This window comes from Neoarius graeffei, chromosome 3 (genome assembly GCF_027579695.1).
Source record: "Neoarius graeffei isolate fNeoGra1 chromosome 3, fNeoGra1.pri, whole genome shotgun sequence".
Taxonomy (NCBI): domain Eukaryota; kingdom Metazoa; phylum Chordata; class Actinopteri; order Siluriformes; family Ariidae; genus Neoarius; species Neoarius graeffei.
Genome location: NC_083571.1, coordinates 22,446,458 through 22,461,301, shown reverse-complemented (window position 1 = coordinate 22,461,301; position 14,844 = coordinate 22,446,458). Strand labels below are relative to the sequence as shown.

The window sequence follows — 14,844 nt, the reverse complement described above, 5'->3', positions numbered from 1 at the left end:
TTTTTAATATTCACCTTGGACCCCTCTATCAAATGGATATCTCCATTTCGACATTAGGTTTACAATTTCACAGAGTTTGATAAAAATGTACAGTCACCCAAGAAAAGTGATACTTTTTCTGTCACGTCCATAACGCATCTTTTATTGGCATTTTCTGGCATGCCCTAGATGTACTATGGGAATTGTTCTTGTTCTATCACTTCTCCAGTATGGTACAGCCTTAAAATATGCAACACCTGTTTAAATACTGGGAGACAATAAAACATGCACTGGGTCATTTGTTGCCATTTTGAGTTCAAGTGTCACGTCCATAACGCTGGAATTGCTCATAAAGAGAACCCAGTTAAACAAATGAGACAAAAATATTATACTTGGTCATTTATTTATTGAGGAAAATGATCCAATATTACATATCTGTGAGTGCCAAAAGTATGTGAACCTTTGCTTTCAGTATCTGGTGTGACCCCCTTGTGCAGCGATAACTGCAACTAAACGTTTGCGATAACTGTTGATCAGTCCTACACACCGGCTTGGAGGAATTTTAGCCCATTCCTCTGTACAGAACAGCTTCAACTCTGGGATGTTGGTGGGTTTCCTCACATGAACTACTTGCTTCAGGTCCTTCCACAACATTTTGATGGGATTAAGCTCAGGACTTTGACTTGGCCATTCCAAAACATTAACTTTATTCTTCTTTAACCATTCTTTGGTAGAACGACTTGTGTGCTTAGGGTCGTTGTCTTGCTGCATGACCCACCTTCTCTTGAGATTCAGTTCATGGACAGATGTCCTGACATTTTCCTTTAGAATTCACTGGTATAATTCAGAATTCATTGTTCCATCAATGATGGCAAGCTGTCCTGGCCCAGATGCAACAAGACAGGCCCAAACCATAGTATTACCATCACCATGTTTCACAGATGGGATAAGGTTCTTATGCTGGAATGCAGTGTTTTCTGTTCTCCAAACATAACGCTTCTCATTTAAACCAAAAATTTCTATTTTGGTCTCATCTGTCCACAAAACATTTTTCCAATAGCCTTCTGGCTTGTCCACGTGATCTTTAGCAAACTGCAGACAAGCAGCAATGTTTTTTTGGAGAGCAGTGGCTTTCTCCTTGCAACCCTTCCATGCACACCATTGTTGTTCAGTGTTCTCCTGATGGTGGACTCATGAACATTAACATTAGCCAATGTGAGAGAGGCCTTCAGTTGCTTAGAAGTTACCCTGGGGTCCTTCATGACCTCGCAGACTATTACACACCTTGCTCTTGGAGTGATCTTTGTTGGTCGACCACTCCTAGGGAGGGTAACAATGGTCTTGAATTTCCTCCATTTGTACACAATCTGTCTGACTGTGGATTGGTGGAGTCCAAACTCTTTAGAGATGGTTTTGTAACCTTTTCCAGCCTGATGAGCATCAACAATGCTTTTTCTGAGGTCCTCAGAAACCTCCTTTGTTCGTGCCATAATACATTTCCACAAACACGTGTTGTGAAGATCAGACTTTGATAGATCCCTGTTCTTTAAATAAAACAGGGCGCCCACTCACACCTGATTGTCGTCCCATTGATTGAAAATACCTGACTCTAATTTCACCTTCAAATTAACTGCTAATCCTAGAGGTTCACATACTTTTGCCACTCACAGATATATAATATTGGATCATTTTCCTCAATAAATAAATGACCAAGTATAATATTTTCATCTCATTTGTTTAACTGGGTTCTCTTTATCTACTTTTAGGACTTGTGTGAAAATCTGATGATGTTTTAGGTCATATTTATGCAGAAATATAGAAAATTCTAAAGGGTTCACAAACTTTCAAGCACCACTGTAAATGCTGGATTCTCTAAAGAATCTAAAACATGAAACATTTTTTTTAAACACTTTTTTTTTTTGTTTACCACATAATTGCATATATGTTTCATATATTATTTCATAGTTTTGATGTCTTCAGTTTTGTTCTACAATGTAGAAAATTGTCAAAATACAGAAATACCTTTGAATAGGGGTATTCAAACTTTTGACTGGTACTGATACACACAATAAAAATAATATAAAATTAAATTAAACTATTGGGGAGCCATGGCCTAATGGTTAGAGATGCAGCTTTGGGACCAAAAGGTCACTGGTACAATTCCCTGGTCCAGCAGGAATGGCTGGAGTGCCCTTGAGCAAGACATTTAACCCCCAACTGCTTCCCAGGCTGCCCTGGGTATTTCAGAGTCCTGTCGTACATCACTCCGTTTAAGAGCATCTGCTCAATGCCTGTAATGCAATATTGGCCTTCCTGTTCCAATACTTTTGAAGGGGGCTGGTTTTTAGATACTGTGTGAATTTTATATATATGAGTTAACTATTAGTGCATCACATTTAAGTTCTAGCTAATTCTCAACTTTACCTTGTGTTTATAAGTACGTTAATTAAAAAATGCATACAACTGATATATTTTCATAGCCATTGAAGATTAATTTTCACTCTTATTTTCAGCAAAAGAAGCGTTTGAGAAAGGTCTTACCCCTATAATTATAGACAACACCAATTTGCAGTGCTGGGAGATGAAGCCCTATGTTGCACTGGTAAGCCATTAGAATAAACATCAGAGGCATTTTATTGTACATAATTTTACAAAATAATGTGCTCATTATACATTTGAGCAGGACTTACCCTAATATCGCAGAATGTATTTCCTTTGATGCTGCTCATAGTATTGATAATAAGAAGATACAGGTGTTTTAAACTAACATCATGTTAACCTGCACATTGCAAAGTCTTTACACGTTGTACATAATTCTTTATAATCCATAGCATGTTTAGTGATCCATTCAGACTCGTAGCAGCATCGAACAAAATAAAAGCTGTACATTAGAACTGAACACATTTAAAATGGCGAATCTTTCACTGGTGTGACTCTGGGTGGTGTGTCTGAAGCACAGTGCTTTTAACGTTCTGCTGTTAGATAGTCGTGCTGTCAGTCACACAGCTCTTTGTCATCCTATAAGTGTTTTTGAACTCCCTGCACCTGGCGTCACTGCCTATAAAGCTTAGAAGCAAGAAAAGCGTTGTTTTTGCTAATTGATAAAACTTTAGTACACTGAACAGAATCATAAGTAACTGAAAATCTAATGAGCACAAATTTTCATAATGTTTTATCACGTCATGGTGATGTGGAGTAACCGCATCGTCATGTTCACAAACAAGAACTTATGAACAAATGCATAAATATGTGTTCAATAAATTTGAAATTTCTATTTTCTTTTCGTGTTCCATTGCCTTACTTTTCTGTAGTGAATCATTTTCATAAGCATTTGTTAATTTGATGATGGTTATAAAGAAAGTTCTCAGTCACAGCATTTCTGATGCAAACACAGGACTGAGGATGTACCTTTTGACCACTTTTTTTTTCTTCTTCCTTTAGGCGCAGAACCACAAATACAGAGTGTTGTTCCGTGAGCCCAACACGTGGTGGAAAACCAAACCCAGGGAACTGGAGAAGTATAGCAGACGCAAACACTGTGGAAAACAATCTAAAACACAGCACATAACACTACATCATAAATAATAAAATGTACAGTAATAAGACAAAACTAGAGAAAAGGGAGCAACTATACAAGAAAGTCTTGACTAAGGGCCTCTGCATGCTCTTTGCGACAATGCTTTCGCAGATAGCTTTTCGCAGACAGTTGTAATTTATTGTTGAGCGGGGATAATAGGCGTGCGCGATGTTATTCACCGCCACAACGCAAGGGAGCGCGAAATCGCTAGGAGTAGTTGGTGGGTGTGGTTAGTGGAGTGTTTATCCTCCGGTTACTTATAATGACTAGAACTGGAGTCGTATAGATGTACGTACTTCCTTGATCAACCGCTCTTCGTGCTGCTCCATCTTCGCTCATGTTTTTAAAAATGGCGGTCGTGAAAACAAAACAAACCGGGAAAGTAGGGAAGCGGAAGTGCGTGTACAGCGGATGTAGAGTGGACCAATCAGAGCCCTCTTGTCTGTGACGCTGTCTGCGAGGCTTCTGCGGTGGTCACAATTTTTGGGAGGTGCGCGCAGAGCGTCTGCGAAGGGGGGGCTACGCAGACGCCATCTGCGACGCCATCTGCGAGGACTGCGTTGTCAGCATAAATTGGCCTTAAGTCAGTGCATATACAGTGGAGGAAATAATTATTTGATCCCTTGCTGATTTTGTAAGTTTGCCCACTGGCAAAGATATGAACAGTCTATAATTTTAAGGGTAGGTTTATTTTAACAGTGAGAGATAGAATATCAAAAAGAAAATCCAGAAAATCACATTTTATAAAATATATAAATTGATTTGCATTTTGGGCGGCACGGTGGTGTAGTGGTTAGCGCTGTCGCCTCACAGCAAGAAGGTCCTGGGTTCGAGCCCCGGGGCCGGCGAGGGCCTTTCTGTGCGGAGTTTGCATGTTCTCCCCGTGTCCGCGTGGGTTTCCTCCGGGTGCTCCGGTTTCCCCCACAGTCCAAAGACATGCAGGTTAGGTTAACTGGTGACTCTAAATTGACCGTAGGTGTGAATGTGAGTGTGAATGGTTGTCTGTGTCTATGTGTCAGCCCTGTGATGACCTGGCGACTTGTCCAGGGTGTACCCCGCCTTTCGCCCATAGTCAGCTGGGATAGGCTCCAGCTTGCCTGCGACCCTGTAGAAGGATAAAGCGGCTAGAGATAATGAGATGAGAATGAGAGATTTGCATTTCGTTGAGTAAAATAAGTATTTGATCCCCTACCAACCATTAAGAGTTCTGGCTCCCACAGACCAGTTAGACACTCCTAATCAACTCGTTACCTGCATTAAAGATAGCTGTCTTAAATTGACACCTGTATAAAAGACACCTGTCCACAGAATCAATCAATCAATCAATCAATCAGACTCCAACCTCTCCAACATGGGCAAGACCAAAGAGCTGTCTAAGGATGTCGGGGACAAGATTGTAGAGCTGCACAAGGCTGGACTGGGCTACAAAACCATAAGCAAGAAGCTGGGTGAGGAGGAGACAACTGTTGGTGGAATAGTTTGAAAATGGAAGAAATACAAAATGACCATCAATCGACCTCGGTCTGGGGCCCCACCAAGATCTCACCTTGTGGGGTATCAATGATCACGAGAAAGGTGAGAGATCAGCCTAGAACTACATGGGAGGAGCTTGTTAATGATCTTAAGGCAGCTGGGACCACAGTCACCAAGAAAACCATTGGTAATATATTACGCCGTAATGGATTAAAATCCTGCAGTGCTTGCAAGGTCCCCCTGCTCAAGAAGGCACGTGTGCAGGCTAGGGCTGTGCCGATAGACGATGCCATCGTCCATCGACGATGGTGGTCATCCATCACGATGGAGAGCCACCATCGTGATACCACGCCCCCTCCTGTCATAATCATGCATATACGGTATCATCTGGGCCTATTTAACCTAAAAAGTTAGTTTTTTGTTAGTTTTGTTTAATATATAAATATATTATATAACACAATTATAAACACATAATTATATGAATCATTATAAAGTAATATCCTATTACCGCTTGTTCACGTAGGCTATGGTGCAGGGACGTGCTAGTGAACATAACATGTGGTTACACAAATACAGTATGCTACTAATAATAAATTTTGACTTCATTTTTTAGCCTACACTATACTTTTAATGTAAAATTTGTCATGTTGTTCAAACAAATAGCCACTATTAACGACTTCAGTCGGGAAATATTGCACCTTATCAAACGGCAGTGAAGCGCAGACTTCGGCAGAAGTCAAATAACTTTAATCTGGTAAATAGGCCTACTTTCAGACACAAAATGGTCCACTCTAAGCCATAATGTCAAACCAAATGGAAGAATGAAGGCGATTCTGATAAATGTAAAGACAGTAAAAAAAATATTAAATCATGATTTTAAAAGCTGGTGCAATAATTCAAACACTAATAAATTGGAAAAATTAGCGCGTTCAAGTGCGCACTAAAGGCCGAAACGCATCTTTAATTGATATGGTGTAAATAAACAATGAGTAATAGCTTAAGTGTAGTTTCTTCTCATAGTTTGAATACTAGTCTTTCATTGTTAGAGCTGATTAATATCTTGCCGTGATCAGTGAGTGCTCGGGGAGGTTCGTTTCCACCTGCGCTTTGCGCAGCTCATTTCTCCGAAGCCAGCTGTGCGCAAACGCAGTGTTGACTGCTCGGCAAACTCCAGACGCTCAGTCTGTACTGGCCCTCTGTTGCGCAAGCGAGTTGGTTATGGCCAGGTTCAAATTGTGCCCAAAACAACTTAACCACGGCCATTTCAATTGCCTGATGGCTGTGACAATATTCGCCCCGTTGTTATACAGGCGATCTTTTTCTCCTCTATTTTCCATTCGGCAAGTGTCTCGCGCAATGCGTCTTCTAAATTGTCCGCTGAATGTGTCTCTGGCATGAAACTCGTTTGCAGGCATTGGGACTGCATTGCCCACTCTCGGTCCACATAATGTACGGTAGCTGACATATAGGGCATCATGTTGCAGCTGGAGCACATATCCATTATCAAGGCCAAATATTCCACATCACCTAGTGCTTTTTTTTCTTTACGTGCCAAAGCCTCGGATGAGTATCTAATACTTTTAATAATAATAATAATAATAATAATAATAATATATTTAATAATGTGGTATTAAAATCCCCCCCCCCCCGCCCACGATATGATCGTCCATCACGATGTTTGCACTGTAAACATCGTCGATGCCAATTAAGGGGACATCGCACAGCCCTAGTGCAGGCCTGTCTGAAGTTTGCCAATGAACACCTGAATGATTCTGAGAGTGACTGGGAGAAGGTGCTGTGGTCAGATGAGACCAAAATCGAGCTCTTTGGCATTAACTCAACTCGCCATGTTTGGAGGAAGAAAAATGCTGACTATGACCCAAAGAACACCATCTCCACTGTCAAGCATGGAGGTGGAAACATTATGCTTTGGGGGTGTTTCTCTGCTAACGGCACAGGACTACTTCACCGCATCAATGGAAGAATGGACGCGGCCATGTGCCATAAAATCCTGAGTGACAACCTCCTTCCCTCTGCCAGGACACTGAAAATGGGTCGTGGATGGGTCTTCCAGCACGACAATGACCCAAAACATACAGCCAAGGAAACAAAGGAGTGGCTCAAGAAGAAGCACATTAAGGTCATGGAGTGGCCTCGCTAGTCTCCGGACCTTAATCCCATAGAAAACCTATGGAGGGAGCTGAAGCTCCGAGTTGCGAAGTGACACCCTCAAAACCTTAATGATCTAGAGATGATCTGCAAAGAGGAGTGGACCAAAATTCCTCCTGACATGTGCGCAAACCTGGTCATCAACTACAAGAAACGTCTGACCGCTGTGCTTGCCAACAAGGGTTTTGCCACCAAATACAAAGTCTTGTTTGCTAGAGGGTTCAAATACTTATTTCACGCAAAGAAATGCAAATCAGTTTATATCTTTTATATGAAGTTATTTTCTGGATTTTCTTTTTGATGTTTTGTCTCACACAGTTAAAATAAACCTACCATTAAAATTATAGAATGTTCATTTCTTTGTCAGTGGACAAACTTACAAAATCAGCAAGGGATCAAATAATTATTTCCTCCACTGTACACTCACCATCCACTTTATTTGGGAACACCTGCACATTCATGCAGTTATCTAAACAGCCAATCATGTGGCAGCAGCACAATACCAAAAAAACCCCCAAAACATGCAGATACAGGTCAAGAGTTGCAGGTAATATTCACATCAAACATCAGCGTGAAGAAATTCTGATTTTCACACACAAGTCACTACGGTTTACACAGAATCGTGCAAAAACATTGAGTGGAGAGACAGTTCTGTGGGTGGAAAGGCCTTGTTGATGAGAGAGGTCAGAGGGAAATGGCCAGATTGGTTCAAGCTGTTGTTATAGTTAAGACCACCTAAACTGAGACAAAGTCATGACCGAGACAAAGACTTCGAGGGGTTGAGACCAAGTCAAAACCATGACCAGACCATTGGGTGTGAATGGGGGCAGGGAGTGGTAACAGCCATTTAACAGTAATGAAAATTTTTGAATTAGCGGGAAATTTGAAACAGGAAGTTTTACATCCAATTACAGTGACGATGTTAACAAATAAATCAGACAATGCACAGGCAATTTAGTGAAACCACCACAGTTGTGGTCTTGATCGGTCTTAAAGTGCATATCCTGGACCAATTTCGTGTGTGGGTTTTTTTGTTTTTTTTTATGAAAGTATGTCCCTTTACACACTCATCCAGAAGGGTAATTTTGCACAAGGCCATCTGTCTACAGCAGAAAAAAATAAAACAACAAAACACGTCTGGAAAAATCCCAAGGGAGTCTGGAGCCAGATTCGTGACGTTACCTGTGGAAGCGCCAGCAGGCTGCGAGAGCTTGCACGGTTTCAGTGCACAGCCTGTGTAGACCAAGTTTAGCAGCTAGCGATTTTGCATTGAAATATGGAATTGTCACCTGAGCGCAATGTTACTTCACCTTTGGATGAAGAATATAATGAGATGTCAGAATTATTTCTTACCCTGGCAACAGTCAACTTGTGAATTGCCGATTTTCTTGGTCTTTTTCTCAGCTTTGCTTTGGTCCTTGGGTTCCGGGTGCCTCGCACGAAGCGCTCCCATTTCTCTCTCATTGTCTGGTCTTTTGGAAAACGATGAGTACTAATCCCATCAAGATTGGTGTTGGTACACCCTCCTACGATACATCTGTTAACCATTTTAATAATTACGTGATAACGTTGAAGAAATTTGCAGAAAGCCACCAGGTCATTTTCTCATAAACAAATCAGCACTGACGTAGGATTCAGAAGGAGGCGTCCTGCACGCGACGTCACAAAACTCGGTGTTTACCGGGAAATCCAAATGCCAAGTTTTTTCAGAGGCGGACGAATTTGCCTCAAATGGCTTGATTTCAACTGAATTTTTCTGGTATTGCGCAAGGTAAAAAAATTGCACAAAATGCAAAATGTGACAGATATTTGACCAAAGTTTAATATAAAATAGGAGAATTACATTGATCTTGCTCCTGAATTTACCCGTGATATGCAGTTTAAAATAATATCCCAAGTCACGTTGCAGCACGGTGGTGTAGTGGTTAGCACTGTCGCCTCACAGCAAGAAGGTTCTGAGTTCAAGCCCAGTGGCTGACGGGGGCCTTTCTGTGTGGAGTTTGCATGTTCTCCCCGTGTCTGTATGGGTTTCCTCCAGGTGTTCTGGTTTCCCCCACAGTCCAAAGACATGCAGGTTAGGCTAATTGGTGGCTCTAAATTGACCGTAGGTGTGAATGTGAGTGTGAATGGTTGTTTGTTTCTATGTGTCAACCCTGTGATGACCTGGCGACTTGTCCAGGGTGTACCCCCCCTTTCGCCCGTAGTCAGCTGGGATAGGCTCCAGCTTGCCCACGACCCTGCACAGGATAAGCGGCTACAGATAATGGATGGATGGAAGTCCTGTATGTCTGAGACCGAGACAAGACCGAGTAAAAACTCAGTGGATTCTGAGACGAGACCTTCAGAAAGTTGTCTCAAGTACTACAACACTAGGTCAAGCTGCCAGGAAGTCTATAGTAACTTATACTCACTCTTTACAACTGTGGTGAGAAGAAAAGCATTTCAGCATGCACAAAAACATAAGACCTTGAGGTGGAAGGGCTATAACAGCAGAAGACCACATTATTCCACTCTTGTCAGCCAAGAAAACGAATCTGAGATGATCATGGACACAGGCTTAACCAAACTGGACAGTTCAAGATTAGGGGGGAAAACTCTCTCCTGGTGTTTTTCCAATCTTCACCTGGCCCAGTTTCAGTGAGTCTGTGCCCATGATCGCCTCAGATTTCTGGGTTAAGTTCTCTGAAATAAACACACCTGATGTTACAGCAGTATGACAGCACACACTTTTTTTTTTTTTTTTTTGATAGCACATAGCTTTTTAAACCTTATTTTGGGGCAAAGTCACCAAACTTTTTAAACGATATTTATCAGATTTGACTGGTGATTCTGTACATGCAGATTTTATGTCCTAGTGACCATTGAAGTGCAGTTATGGCTCTCTCTCCATTCATTTACATCAGGACTTGAGCTTGTTAGCCTGAAATAACTGCTTGGGCATGTTACCAAGAAGGCTGCCAAGTGTCGAGACTTGCTTATATAAGGACATTTGTCTTAACCTTGTTAATGTCAAAGAACAACCGAGCAGCCTAAAATTCAAGGTTTTGTTTCAGAATCGGAAGCACTTTATTGCCAGGTATGTTACACACACGAGGAATTTGACTCCGGTTCGACTTAGCTTTCATAGTACAGACAGAAAGAAAGTATAGGAAAAAAAAAACACAACACACACACACAGAGTCTCACTGTAGTGAACTCCAGGGGGAGAATCGCGTTTCTACAGCAACGGCCTTGAAGGCAGTGCTGGCTAGGAGAGCCAAGATAAGATTGGAATTTGTTTAGACATAAGATGGGTAGACGTGTCCTTTTTTGCTTAACCCGCTTGTCCATTCTGGCCACCAAAATGATCTTTGCAAAGCCATCAACTTCTCCATGATGTTGTCAATGTTGCGACTCAAGTTCTGATTAGCTACAGTCTGAGTGCTAACAGCTCTGCCCACCGCTTCAATCATATCGGGCAGCTTTGTGGGGCTTTGAACAGCTGTCACTGTTAACTGATTTCCTCGATACACCAGGGCAATGCCAAGTCCAATCAGCAAAAATCCTGTGATCATGGTTCCGAATAGGTAAATATCCTCAATGTCCTCCACGGAAAGAATCGACAAGCACACCACACGCCACTTCTCCCAGGCATCCATGGTGTATCCGGCTGCAAACGTTCCGGCAGGACAGGCAGGTTCCCCCGAACCCAAACTTCTAGTCAAGAAGATCGTGTCAATTGCGTGAAGTGACCAGTTGATCAAATCCATAATTTCTCAGGCTCCAGGGACTTTATGGGGTCAATATAGGGTTTTTGAAGGAATTAAATGTTGTTAAATATTAATGAAGTAAAAGTGGTGAATCAGCTGAATGAAATGATTGTGTAACTTTCAAAGTATGCCTGTGCAACTGTTGTTCTCTTTTTATAGACGTACTAAACATGGAGTGACTAAGGAAAAGATTCGCCGTATGCTGGAGAACCAAGATCGTTATGTATCTGTCCAGAATATAATGGCTTCACAGCATAAACCCACAGCCATCTATGGTGTGGATGTGTGTCAGACACACCCAACAGAGTGAGTTTCTATACCGTTAAGACACCAAGTGATGAAGTGTTTTAGGTGTTATTTTGTCCCATTCTTTATGCAAACAGGTCTTTTAAAATTTATTTTAAAATTTGCAACACATTCTCTATTTGGGACAGAGGGGACAGGTACCCTCTTCTTCCACAGCCTTGCCTTTGTAATGTGTGTAGAACTTTTTCTGATTTGGGCTTGTAATTATCTAGATAAATAAGTATAGTGGTATCTGTAGATGATTGGCAAATATGTTTTGTTTTTATCTCTTGACTCCAGCACATGTAGAATTTCAGCTTTAATTACTGGGCCCTCTCTACGAGATAATGCTAAGAACCAACATAGTGTCAAGACCACTGTTGAAAAACAAACCCCATCAAACCAAATTCAGTGATTTCATTGAAGGGACTAAACCTTGAACATTGTGCCATTGTGTACAATTACTTGATTGCATATGTGCCCCTTTTTATCTCTTGATTTCTTGAGGAGTTATTTGCTAATTTTGTGTTGCAGGCATCCTTTAGCAAGCCGTCCTGACTTGGTGGGTGACTCTGGGTTTGGTAAACCTGGTAGCTATCTCTCCTCCTCTCTGCCTGATGTTTCATCAGTTGATTCTAAACATAGTTCTACTTTAGCAAACATGGGTGCAGCAGAAAGCAACCTTGGATCACATGGTTCCAAGGAATATGTGTCCTCTCAGGAAAATGTTACAGAACTGATGGAAGCACCACAGGCTGAGCTGCTAGATGGAGCAGACTTGGACTGGGAACTGGATGCCTGTATGGTACTTTCTGGACAGAATGACTGCAACATGAATGAAGATCTTGGTCTGTTAGAAGCGAGGATCTTGGAAAAGCCTGTGATGATTGCAGATTCGATTGGTCAGCGAGTAAAGAGAGCAAGGGACGAGATCAGACTTGCAGATGGAGATGCTAGCACTCTTAATTGTGACTGTAGTGATTCTGTAAGGAACGCAAGTCAGGATGATTCCGTGGATGATTACACTGGTGATGCTGTTAAATTGAATACAGAACAGCTTGAATTTTTGGGTGATTGGCCCTCTGAAAGCCTTGAACAGCGTGGGCAGTGGAGTTGGAAGTCAGCATTTCAGACAGTGAAAAACCCAAATGAGGAACTGTCAAACACTGAAGAAGACACAATTAAATCTGACAGTAAATTTGTCGGATGTTTTAATTCTGACCCTTCAAATATGACCGACTTCCAGAACCTTTCTGATCTTTTACAAAGAGACAATAACCAAATTACTCAAGAACCAGCTCAGGACTTCCTACCATTAGGTGGTGATGGGCATTACTCAAGTTTGGAGACGACGGTCCAGCCACTATTCCCTGACTGTGTCCTTGACTGGAAGTCGGAAAGATCCAGTGATCCAGGAAAAGGCAACTCTCATACTTCAAGCCCCATCAAAGAACTTGAAGTCAGTCAGGATGAATCTTCCAAAAGGGGTACAGAAGAGGCATGTACAGATGTACATACTCAAGCAGATGGAGTAATGGGTCTGGAGATGGGTTCAGAGCAGAAAGATAAACCAAACCATAACACTTGCCTGTCCCTAAACTCAGGACGCCAGGTGGAGTATAGTTCTGAATCCAGCCAGGAGAGAAGGAAAGTTCCCAGTCGGAGGGCAGGAAAATCCTGTAAACTGGCACTTACATTCACGCATCAAAGCACTTCATCTTGTCCTCATGCTGGGTCTCCAGTCACCTCACTGCAGCAGTCAGAGCTGAATCCTTCACCTGAACCGCTTTTCACAACATGCCCTAGTGCCTTTGCCCAAACGCAACCTCAGGACGTTGCACTGCTATGGCGAATTGAGCAGAAATGTTCTGAGTCAGACAGCTCAACCAGGGGAATGGTTATTCTGGAGGGAAACTCTTTGCGTTTTGTTCCAAAAATAAATGAAGAGAAATCTTCTGAGAACCAAGTGATACCATATCGTGTGTGTCACGAGAAAGGCTCACAGGTAGAGGAGAATAACTTTGGAGAATTACCCTTCAAAAACCACAGCCTGGAAATACTTCGCCGCCATTTTAAACATGTTCCCAAGGAGACTTTGGAGGACTTGTATGAAAAGTGTCACCAGGATATGGATTGGACCACCAATTTGCTACTTGATTCAGGTGAACATCTTTGTAGAGATGATGAGGAAAGTGTTTTTGATCATCAAGATGCGGAAGGATCTGCTTTAGTTCCAGGTGCTAAGGAAGAATCTTGTGATTGTCCGGTGACGGGGGAGTTGTTTGAGCCACAAATTAACTGCACAAGAGACACAGTAATAGAAGAGACTGGCAGTAATTGCTGTGAAAACCCTGCTCTTATAGTACCAGATAACACCAGCTCAACTGTGAGCATTGTTGAGGGGGAATCTGAGGACAGTAATGACCAGAGCATCAAACTTTTAGCACATCAACCTGAAGAGCCAGATCAAAGGGAACCACTTGAGTGTGTGCCTGGACCTTCCATTGTAACACATCCCAATGAACTTGTTGGAGGGAATAAAGCTCTAAAGGATTCCTTACAGCCAGAGTTGGAAAGTGAAGTCTCACAAATTGAGGTATTTGAGAAGTATCTTGATGGAGGACTTAAGGATGATGTAGAAGAAAACAGCGAGACAGAAGAAGTAGTAAACTCCATAATGCTTGCACAGCTTGAAGAGATGGAGCACAAGAAGGAGGGACAAAGAAAAGAAAGCGAAAAAGAGAGAAGGGGGCAGAAGAAAAATGGGCCAATGAACATTCTGACACTGGAGATGAAACTAACCACAGAACTTGCCCTGCAGCTCACGGAGTTATTTGGGCCTGTAGGGATTTCTCCAGGTAATTAGCCCGTACTGTCAGCGCTTACAAGTCAGAATTATCCTCCTACAACCTTGTGTGAAATTCAAACAAACTATATAAACTAAGGTCCTTTCCAAGTGTATTGGAATGGCATGACCAATTCTTTTGTTTTTTGCCATTTGCTGAAGACATTTGGGTTTGAGATCAAAAAGATGAATGAGATGACAGACCAGAATTTTGGATTTCCTTTCCTGATATTTACATCTAGATATGTTAAACAATTTAGGACATGGCACCGTTAGTGGCAGGCTAACCAACAGTAAGGCGAGCAAAAGTATTGGAACAGATAATCTTAAAGTAAATAGCACATAATATTTGGTTGCATGTCCCTGCTTGCATTAACTGCATCAAGCCTGTAACCCACTGGTATAACCAAACTGTTGCATTCTTCTTTTGTGATGCTTGTACTGCAGCTTCTTTCAGTTGTAAACCATCCCCCGGTTTACCTCTATCCGTCCGTCCGTCCATATTTCCGTCCGTCCAAAACACCCTTTTTCTCAGCAACCACAAATTGTAGCCACTTGGTACCAAACTTCAGCTTGGGGTTCTATACCATGTTTACGGTTTTCAGGTCTTTTGCACATCAACTTCCTGTTTACCGACTGAATGTACAGTATTTATGAAACGCATAGCATGGAGCTACAAAATTTTCGTAACACTTTTCTCAGCAACTACAAATCACAGCTGTTTGATATTTGGTACTGAGCTACAGTTTGGGGTTCTATATCATGTA

General features: G+C 41.9%; 1 protein-coding gene across 1 annotated transcript in view; it reads left to right on the top strand.

Moving 5' to 3' along the window:
• The window catches only part of n4bp2 (NEDD4 binding protein 2), a 64,917-nt gene that overhangs the window by 27,288 nt on the left and 22,785 nt on the right, over positions 1 to 14,844 (top strand). The window contains exons 4-7 of the mRNA XM_060916504.1: positions 2,493 to 2,581; positions 3,421 to 3,497; positions 11,107 to 11,253; positions 11,767 to 14,090. Coding sequence (XP_060772487.1) covers positions 2,493 to 2,581; positions 3,421 to 3,497; positions 11,107 to 11,253; positions 11,767 to 14,090 — 2,637 coding nt within the window. The remainder of the gene's footprint in view (positions 1 to 2,492; positions 2,582 to 3,420; positions 3,498 to 11,106; positions 11,254 to 11,766; positions 14,091 to 14,844) is intronic.